This window comes from Danio rerio, chromosome 24, assembly GCF_052040795.2.
Source record: "Danio rerio strain M-AB ecotype USA chromosome 24, GRCz13ab, whole genome shotgun sequence".
NCBI classification, from domain to species: Eukaryota; Metazoa; Chordata; class Actinopteri; order Cypriniformes; family Danionidae; genus Danio; species Danio rerio.
The window spans coordinates 6,411,058-6,421,689 of record NC_141044.1 but is presented as its reverse complement, the minus strand read 5'-3'; the positions used below and the strand labels follow the sequence as shown (position 1 = coordinate 6,421,689).

Here is a 10,632-nt window from a genome sequence, read left to right as displayed (position 1 = left end):
AATATTATTATTCAATATCCATCGCACCAGTCAGAACCTACATTTTGGAACTACCAATTTGACAAATAAACCCAGACAATCTTAGAATGAGGGCTTTTTACGTTTCTTTTTGTTTGCTGCCAACACTTTTGGCAGTTGTCTGACAGATGATTAAAAGTAAATTCAATGCTTATAGTTAAAAATAATTAGAAATAAAGGTAAAACAACTCAAAAAAATAATTCTTAATTCACAAGTTTTATTTTTTCAAAACATGTCTGTGTGGTGCAACTGTTCTTGATTTATAAGAAATTAATGGGAATATGTCAAAACATTTAATCAAAGGCTCAAAATAAAAAAACTGTTTTTCCATTACTACTCATTCATATCTTTGGAAACAAGTGAGCTGTGTGGTGTAACCTAACCAGAGCCCCTCCCCCACCCCTGGTGTAACCGCGGACCGGTCTGCTGTCATGTGACCGTGAAGGAGGAAATGGTGACATTTCACACATTCACACACGGATTCGTGTCAAGGTTAGTATATCTTTCTAAAGAGCTATTGTAATTTCATGTTAATATGATATGGAAAGGTTTGACTGAACCATACCCATGGAAATGTCTTTTGGTGATCTTTGAACAGTCATAAATGCAATTGGTAGCCATGTTTATAACATGGAAACAGAAATGTCAAGTGGTGTAACCAGTTACTCCTTTTGACGTCTTACCTCAGGACCTAAAACACTTATACAATTGTAATTTACTCACCCCTTCCTTTGTTTGTTAGTCTTTTTTTTCTTTTTGCAGCTAATGTAGATTGTATTTTTTCTCCTTTGTATCTTTCTTATATCGATCTACTGATTGTGGTTGTATTTTTGCATTCCTTAATAAAAAAATAAATTAAAAAAAAGCCTCAGGACCCAGAAAACATACTATGGTGTTTTCAGGAGACTGAAATTGTGATATGAATTCCTAAAATTATGCTGTTTTACAGTATCATCGCTCAGCCATTATCTCTTTAAATGCGTAATGAACAGATACATTTACCAGATGTGAGCTCAGCTTAATTCACTGCATTATTATGGTTACTTAATCCTACCTTTAAATGTTTTTGCAGCAGTTCTGTGTCTAATTTGAGTTATAGTTGTATTTAACTGTCTTAAAATCATTATGACAGCTGATTTGTATTGTTATTTATAGATGCCTTTTTCAAACAACGAGAAATCAGCTCGTCACAGAGCAAAGGTGAATGCTGATCCTGTTGCGAGAGCCAGATACCTTGCAAAAAGAAGAGAGAGGTGATGATATTCTTATTATTATTTTATTTCAGATAAAACTATAAGTAAAAAAAAAGGAATCAACGTTAACTGCTTCCTTTAAAAAATGTCAGAACACAAGCTTACTGAATGCAACATTAAATTTCAAATTTTCTGATTTTTATATGCTTTTTATTTTATGATTGTATAATTTATTAAAGTAATTATTCTTGAACTATTAAAAAAATTATAATAGTATTTTTAAAATATCAAAAAAGTTAACAAAATATGTTGTATTCATTCATCTATTCATTGTATTTTTTATAATTATTAAATTACCATAAACAATAGTAATTTATTAATGAAGTATGAGGTGGTTCATTCTGCTGTGGCAAGAATTGACTATAAAGTATTTAAATATGAAACTATAAAATTTAATATGACATCTTAAAACACTTTCTTATTGTTTAACGCTTTCAGCTATCAGCGAAGGAAGAGGGAAGGAAAGACAAAACTTTCTTCAGTCACCGAACTCCCTAAAGTGAAACAGGATGAGTTGAGGCAGAAATGGAGACATTACAAGAGAAGTCACAGGATGAGGATTCACAATCTATCACTGCATTCCTGGTATATTCCTTGCATTATTTGCAAATCTGAGAATGGCAGTGAACATTATTTTGTAACATTTCTTACGAATTGAGAAAATATACTTCTCATTAATATAAAATCATAGTTTATATCATTTAAAAAAACACAACAAATTAAGAAAACACATTAATATTGTTAAATAACTAGAATTTAAAACACAATACATTAATGGGGATTGTTAGAATAACTGCTTGTAATTTCTTGCAATTCAGCAACAATATTTTTTATATGCGTTTGGTGCGTAGAGAGCATCATTTAGGCCCTGCTTCCAAGTATTAAAATGTTTTATCCCTTTATAAATATGCTTTAACTCCAAGAAGTCACAATAATTGTAATGATAACTTTAATTAAAGTTATAAAAAATGTATAAAATGTAAAAGTCCACATCACACATCACAGATAAATGAAGTAGTTGTTGATTTAAAATGTCCTGCTTTCAAGAATTTGAGATTTTGAAAAATGCCTATAATAATCAGAATATTATCAGATTATTATACAGATGAAAATTTTGATTACTTAAAAAAATTAATTAAACTAACTGAGTTTTTCTCTTTTTCTAATAATGTATAATAAACATGTATAAATCACAAGAATATCACTATTAAGAAGGTACACAGTGATGGTTTAAGAATGCTGCTCTAAAATAAAATATTAAAGTAATATATAAACACGTAATTATTATATGATTGTGGTGTTATATTGTCCTCCTGTAGCTCTGAGCTGGATGTGAACCCTGAATGGCTGCAGAATTTTGCTCCATATTCCCCCAGCAGTGAGGCTGAGGAGAGCAAGGAGGTTCCTGTGAGCAGCTGCAGTGTGGTGAAACAGGAACCAGAGACTGTGGAAATCCAGTGGGAAAATGTGAACTCACCTCCACCAGCAGTGTCTTCTGATTCAGAGCCGAACAACGCTCAAAGCAGCGCCATTTCAAGTACGTATTATCATTTATATAGAACATTTTAAAAAGATAGTTCACCAAAAAAATGAAAATTTACTCACACTCTTACTGGTTCTAAACTTTTGTTTATATTCAGTTGAAGACAAAATTATTAGCCCCCCTTTGAATTTTTTTTTCTCCCAAATGATATTTAACAGAGCAATGACATTTTCACAGTATGTCTAATAATATTTTTTTCTTCTGGAAAAAGTCTTATTGGTTTTATTTAGGCTAGAATAAAAGCATTTTTTAATTTTTTTTTTATCATTTTAAGGTCAAAATTATTAGACTCTTTAAGCTATATATTTTTTTCCGATAGTCTACAGAACAAAACATTATTATACAATGACTTGCCTAATTACCCAAACCTGCCTAGTTAACCTAAATAACCTAGTTAAGCCTTTAAATGTTACTTTAAGCTGAATACTAGTATCTTGAAAATGATCTAGTAATATTATTTACTATCATCCTGGCAAAGATAAACTAAACCAGTTATTAGAAATAAGTTATTAAAACTATTATGTTTAGAAATGTGTTGAAGGAAACTTCTCTCCATTAGAAATTGGGGAAAAATAAACAGGGTGGCTAATAATCTAGGGGGTTTAATAATTCTGACTTTAACTGTAACTACTGGCTGTTTTTTTCCCTAACCAGTGTTGCCAACTATTTTCAATGAAAAGTAGCTAGTCTGCCCGAAGAGTAGCTAAATGTTGCTACATAGTATCTGACTAGAGGAAGCCCATCATGTCTCTACTCTCTGAGGCAGCGTGTATTAGATTATATTAAAACATTACATCCAGATGCACAATAAATAGTTTCATAATGACATATTACTTTGCGTGATGACTACATCTTCACGTAGAATACAAAATAATTAGTGTTTTCTCAAATTGACTGGTCATCCCTGCAAAAACATTATTTGAAATATGTCCATTTAGATTTGTATGAAAAATATAGTTGCCTATTTGTAAAAGTAATACAAACAAGTTTGATAAGAGTTTTTTTATTTTTAAATATAACACTGATAATGAACAGGTACATTCTTTTAAACAATTACAGCTTGACTGCTTACTTTTTTTAACTTGTGAATTTAACACATTTGTAAAAGTGACAACAGTTATAGCACTATTGGATTTTTTTGCTACTTAAATTACCAACAATTATGCATGTTAACAAATATCAGTAAATTAGCAGTTATGAAAAACAAGGGAGCTAGCAATTTACTCTACAGAATGAAGCCTGCAGGCACTGCCCTTTTAAGTCACTTTTTAAAAATGGCTAAAAGTAGCCAAGTGAATGTTAAAAATAGCTAAAGTAGTTGCTAGGTGCCTTTTGAAAAAATAAATAAATAAAAAACGTTGCCAGGGTTCTCCCAGCATTCGCGTGGGTTTCCTCCGGGTGCTCCAGTTTCCTCCACTGTACAAAGACATGCGGTACAGGTGAATTGGGTAGGCTAAATTGTCCGTAGTGTATGAGTGTGTGTGGATGTTTCCCAGAGATGGGTTGTGGCTGGAAGGGCATCCGCTGCGTAAAAACTTGCTGGATAAGTTGGCGGTTCATTCCGCTGTGGCGACCCCGGATTAATAAAGGGACTAAGCCGACAAGAAAATAAATGAATGAATGAATGACGTTGCTAGGGTAGTATGAAAGTTGCTAAATCTAGCAACAAAATTGCTGAGTTGGTAACACTACCCCCAACATTCTTCAGTATATCTTACTCTGTGTTCAAAACATGTTTGGAACGAAATGATTAATCGCAAAATTCCTGTAAAATTCGCTAAATAAAATTTTACATAATGAGTATATTTTTCACATTACCCATAGTGTTGTTTGTTTTAATCCCAACCAGAAATTTGGGTTTTGTCATTGAAATTTTTGCATGTTCTTTTAAGTGTGTAACTAAATGCGGTATTGTTTAGAGAATGTTTAAACTCTCAATGGAATGTAACTCTCTATCTCTCTTTTAGTAACACCTCCCATAATGGAAAAAGTACCCTGCAGTGTTAAGCTGACCATGACCAAGCTCCACTGTCTGCTGGAAAGCAAACAGGAAAAGATTGAAGCTCTGGAAAAACAGGTACAGGACCTACAAGAGGATCGCAGGTTCCTCCGCTCACAGATCGAGAGCCTCACCAGAGCTCTCTCCATTCATATCAGTCGGGGGATTTCAGAAACAACAGAAAAAAGTTAACTGGTTCCTATGAAAAGCCATCAAGTCAAACTGTAACTGAACAGACCCTTAATATGTCAAGCAAAGCTCTATTTCATTGTTTGTTTGAAGGCAAAAAGAAGTTTTAAAAGGCTGTGTGATGGTATACTGTTTTCGAACTCTGTGTTGCAGCTGGTGAGGCTGTAAAGGTTCAATTCAAGTTTATTTGTATAGCGCTTTTTACAATAATTATTGTTTTAAAGTTACAATCTATGTTACAATCTACATTAAACGAAAGTTACAATCAAATATAAGTTATATATAAACATAAGGAGTCACTCTGCACAACACAACAATGATGGCGGCTGAGAGAGAAGAACAGTGTTGTACCTGTAGACATTTTTTTAAAGTGTACTTTTATTTAGTTTAAGTATTACTTGTTTGTCTTTTGTCATTTTCTTTTATTTAAGGGGGGATGGCAGTACGCCAAAAGAAAGAAGTGTGTCAGAAACAATTTTGACTTGACTCCATTATGGTTTCATGTATATGTTGGCTAATGGTGCTTTAAAGTTTACTGTTGCTTTTGCTAATTTTTGCTGGCAAAATCCAGCCATTTAAATAGGAACTCACTTGGAACTTGTTTACCCTTGCATGAAAGTACTGATCATAAGCATTCCTATTATAATAAATGTATTTTATCTATTCATTTTTGTCAAGCTATGGCAAATGACCTTCATTTCTTATATAATAAATTAATTTTTGGTAATTAACAGCTTTGATGCACTTAATTCAGCAATTAAAGATATACCGTGAAGTATTCCTTTCAAAATGATCAAAATTTAAACAGCGAGTGTGTACTCATACCTTCTTAGTTTGTATTTGTTCTTGTGGAAGCTCAAACTGCTGTCTTGACATGTAAGAATGCACCTCATTGTTTATTGTATGTCAAACAAGACAGCGTTTGAATACTGCCAACTGATTTAATGGATTTGATTTATTTCTACTCATCATCACATCCATTTTGAGACACCAGAGGGCACTATGATACCATTTATCAGTTTCTACTTTGCAAGCTTTGTTGTAATATATTGACACAGAAGAGCTTTGATTGGAGGTGAGAGACTGGATTAGAAGCATGCTTTAATGACTTGTTTTAAAGGGTAGCTTAAACCAAACTGAACTACCATCAATTCTTTAAAAACATGTGAACCAAATTTGTGTAGTGATTGTAACCAAACTGTTTTGGTTCCAATTGGCTTCTTGAATGGAAAAAATAAAGGAAGTTATACAGTTTTAGAAGAGCATGAGATATATAATATAAATGAACACTTTAAAGTTGAAATATGCTATATTATTGTGTTTTATTTGCTTAAACCAGTTGAGATATCTGTAGCTAACTGGTTGCTTAGTCATGTTAATAGTCGCATTAGCTGGAATTTTTTTCATCATTTATTTGTGGTACATTTGCAATATTTTACATGTTATTAATAAACCAATTTCCAACGCTCTTGATTTTAAACCATCAAATAACACTATAAATGTATTTATAAATGCCATCTTAAAATCAGCCAAACAGCAGTAAATTAATGATTGTCGAATTGTATTTTTTACTGTATGAAAATAAGCTTTTCGGTAATTATAACTGTGTTTTGATTAGATATCATTTTAATTGCTTTGAATTATTTAGTCTCTAATAAAGTTTGATCAAGTGTTTTTATTCCAGATTTGCCCAAAACAGAGCACAGTGGTGTAATAAACAGAAAACAAAGTCAAATCACTGTAAATATCAACTATTTTATAAACCCCAAATTTTTATGTGGATGATTTATTTTTTATGGCTGTTTCCACTGAGTGGTATGGTTCGGTATGCTATCATGGCGGTTTCCACTGTCAAAAGGTACCTAAAAAGAAACCGTTCCGTATCACTTTTTGGAAACCATTGCAAAGGGTACTTGGCATGAAAAAAGGTACCAAAAGGCGGAGCAATATGCACAACTGAACGCTATTGGTTTACAAAGATAAGTCACTAACTTGTGGACAAGCTGGAGAATGAAAACATAGGAATCAACATCTTTAAAAACACATGACTTGACATCACACAGTTATAATATGTTCATAATAACGAGCCATGGTCAATCCAAGCTCAAACAAACCTTGTCGTCATTTTGATGAACAGCCACAAAGCCAAGAAGATCAAAATCTGCTGTGTCCTGTTGTTTTACGAGTATGTCTAAAAGCGCGACCGGTTTCACTTTCTCGAGAGAGAGAGAGAGAGAGAGAAAGCTCGCCAATATATAATAATGAACTTCTTGAGCTCATGATAATAACATGCACATAATCATTAAAGTGCTTCTGACATGTGTTGGAAGGACCACAGCTATCTTTTTTCCTCTCCCCCTTTATAAAGACATCGAGCTCATGTTTTTTCTTTCTCCTCTGATAGATCTTTCTTTTCCAGATGTCTAAATATAGCTGATGTCTTCACCGCCAGAATGAACCCCAGATGAGGGTTTTGCGAGCGTGTCTTTGGGCAGCAGGAAGTGACAGAGCGGCATGTCCTCACTGTCTTCCTGCTGTTTGCCGTTCAAGTGGAGTGACAAATTAGCAGCGCAAAGCCATTACAGGGTTCAACTGTGGCTGTTTATCTTTTCTGTGGGACTCTATCTTTGTCATTCACACACTTTTTTTTACTCAGCTTCCTGTCTGTCTCTCTTTTTTAGTTTGTGACTGACAAAGCAACGATTGCCGGTTGCCACTGCAGTCATTTTTGGATGGGATGGCTTGTGAGAGTGTGTCCACCTGCTGTCCTTTCAAAACAGACAGCTGTGGTCCTCTTGCTGACTGCTGAGGGTACCGGAGGATCTCGCTGAAGGGGACGCCATGCTTTGAGCCTAATGGAGCCTGAAGCATCATAACCAACGTGACTGGAATGACGGCCGAGTGCAGCAGCTGCAGCTATGAGTCTCTGAAAGTGACTGCTTTCACTGGGTGGGTTCATACTTTCTGAATGCGTGGCAGGTGCAGTGGTGTGATTCTGAGCCAGAGTTCACCATCTGAAATTGTGTTTATGTAAGATCCCAAACACTTGAAACGAGGACACCTGCGGGTTTATTTGATCAGTCATGACTACATGGGGAAAGTAGTGATGGGAAGTTCAAATCGTTTTACTTACTCTGACCTTTAAGTCTCACTCAGCGAGATGTACAAATCCTTTTTCGAGTCATTTCGTTCATTTTGCCAAAATGTTATTCAAATTTTACTTGTTGCTTCCAAACTCATCTACAGCTAAAGGCCTGTAGGTGTGCGTGATTTCGCAGCAGATTTCTGCATAGATATATTCTAAAGCGGAAGATGTCTGACTCGGCTGAATCTAGTGGCTGTTTTACGAAATGGAAATACAGTAGGTGATAGTTTAATATGGCCATTACCGCCGCCGCTCTAAAGGGGTAAGAACGTGTTTTTAATGTATGACTGCAGTTTGTGAATATGCTGCCTGTGGGCACAAAGGGACGGGATGCGAATGAACAGAAATAGCCTATACATTAGCTGTAAATACTCTGCTACTTGTAAATAAAGATAAACAATAAAACAAAGCATTATAATTCCTTATTTAATCATTAATAAGCCAAGCCACACATCCATTTTCTCAAGCAGAAAAATCATCCTTGTATTTTTTCTGTTATAATAAAGACTTTTATTGTTATATAAAGATGTTATTTTCTATATGCAACCAAGCCAACGCTGGTTAAAGCAATGTAATCAAAAACAAACTGATGCATGTGCACAGAAAACATACCCGTGCGTCTTTCGCACAGCTCCTGCTTGATGCTGACGCCCTGCTCGTGTTCCCGTTCCAGGTATGAATTTCAGTTGTGAACATGCATGGCGAAAAAAATAGGCGCTGCTCACGTGCTGCTCATGCGTTATGCAACAGGTGTTGTGCCGAGAAATGCACCCCTTTCATAAACTTTCATTGGAAATCTTATTCATAAAAACCAATTGCCAAAATTAATTAAAACGTAACATGTTTATTATCTTAATGGATGAAGCAAAAACAGTAAGTGAAACACATTTTAAAATGCACCAAGTTTACAAATAAATGTTAAAAAAAAAGTATATAATCTTCTGTAAGGGAAGAGTTCACTTCCATTAGTGTCATAACTCTGTTATTTAAAAAAAACAATTAATTTAAGTTAAAAGATGTACATTTCAGAGGGGGTGCGTTTATGGCAGGGGTAACAGCCTTTTATTTACAGGTGTCGGCAAGCAGTGAGTTTTGGCAGTCGACCAAACTAAAGTTAAATAATATGATGATCATCTTATTTTGACTAAGGACAGCCCCTGCATAGATTTTTGTATGAAGCAGAAAGGAAGGATGAAGTCAGGGAATTTAGACTTAATAAACCTAATTCTTAGCCATAAGTCGGGTCTAAGACAGCACACCAGATAATTCTATAAAACATATTTATGTGTTTTTTTACAATTGTCTATAGAACTTAATTCTAATGAAATTAATATTCATTCATTGATTTTCCTTCAGCTTAGTCTCTATTTCAAAGGTCGCCACAGCGGAATAAACTGCCAACTGTTCTGGCAAATGTTTTATGCCGCATATGCCCTTCCAGCCACAAACCAGTACTGGGAAACACCCTTACACACTCTCATACACACACACTCACACTACGGCCAATTAAGTTATTCAGTTCCCCTATAGCGCATGTGTTTGGACTGTGGGGGAAACCGGAGCACCTGTAGGCGAGGAAACCCACGCCAACAAGAGTAGAACATGCAAACTCCACACAGAAACGCCAACTGGACCAGCTGGGACTCGAACCAGTGACCTTCTTGCTGTGAGGCGACAGTGCTAACCACTGAGCCCCCATGCTGTCCTGAAATTAACATATTTATGCAAAAGATTTCTTAAATGGTTGCATATAAATGGTTGCATATCATATATCACACGTTGTGTGACTTTACATGGTACAGTTACATTTAGAATTTTTTCTATTATTTGTTTAAAATAGAATAATTGTATAATAGTAATAATACTCTTATTATAATAAATATTTATTAAAATAATATTTAAAAAAAAAAAAAAAAAATATATATATATATATATATATATATATATATATATATATATATATATATATATATATATATATATATATATTTATATCAGTTTTTGGGAAACACTGGTCTAGAACAGCACTTGAGAGCAAGACGGCCCCCTGGTGGTTCGGCGGTATTATACTTTGTATAGATTTTACTGTCACTTTTCAAAGACTACAAATAAGGGATAGAATGGAAAAATATGGGAGAATCTCAGGAAAAATGGGATGCTTTACAGGTATGATCTGTGCATTTCATATGCAGTAAATTATCAAAGATTATAACAATACTGATGATAGTGATATCCACAAACTAATTCATAAAGATGATTCACATTATGAGACTGGTGTCTAGCAAACCCTTCACAATCAAACATGACAGTACAATTCTTTCCTAAACCTAATCAGCTCTGTAATATGCTGTGTAGTGTCGTCATATGGTTGTTCCAGTTTTGTCTCACTCATTGCTCTGCAGTTTTTAGCCAAGCATGAAATCTATTCCTGTCAGTTGCAGCCATTGTCTTGAATATCACATGCCATTTTGACTCTGGACTGCC

The 10,632-nt window shown here is 34.4% G+C and overlaps 2 protein-coding genes across 3 annotated transcripts in view; both read left to right on the top strand.

Moving 5' to 3' along the window:
• Positions 1-454: 454 nt before the first annotated feature.
• LOC108181524 (uncharacterized) lies at positions 455-7,952 on the top strand. 2 transcript variants are annotated; one of them, XM_087309096.1, is made up of 6 exons: positions 455-511; positions 1,175-1,272; positions 1,711-1,857; positions 2,592-2,809; positions 4,783-4,892; positions 7,685-7,952. In XM_087309096.1, exons 2-6 carry the CDS (start codon positions 1,175-1,177, stop codon positions 7,832-7,834), a joined length of 723 nt encoding a protein of 240 aa, XP_087165222.1. In that variant the 5' UTR covers positions 455-511; the 3' UTR covers positions 7,835-7,952. The 2 variants fall into 2 exon arrangements, with proteins under 2 accessions (XP_087165222.1, XP_087165223.1); XM_087309097.1 differs by lacking the exon at positions 7,685-7,952 and having other exon boundaries at positions 4,783-5,733.
• The window catches only part of myo3a (myosin IIIA), a 131,543-nt gene continuing 128,595 nt past the window's right edge, over positions 7,685-10,632 (top strand). Inside the window, exon 1 of the mRNA XM_087308339.1 lies at positions 7,685-7,952. The gene's annotated coding sequence lies outside the window, so the exon portion shown is untranslated. The remainder of the gene's footprint in view (positions 7,953-10,632) is intronic.

What these genes read in the sequence shown, in the direction of transcription:
- LOC108181524 (XM_087309096.1), top strand. Translation starts at nt 1,175, where the DNA reads ATGCCTTTTTCAAACAACGAGAAATCAGCTCGTCACAGAGCAAAGGTG. An exon ending in TCAAAGCAGCGCCATTTCAA is followed by an intron (nt 2,810 to 4,782) that starts GTACGTATTATC and finishes TCTCTCTTTTAG; the next exon opens with TAACACCTCCCATAATGGAA. An exon ending in TTGAAGCTCTGGAAAAACAG is followed by an intron (nt 4,893 to 7,684) that starts GTACAGGACCTA and finishes TCTCTTTTTTAG; the next exon opens with TTTGTGACTGACAAAGCAAC.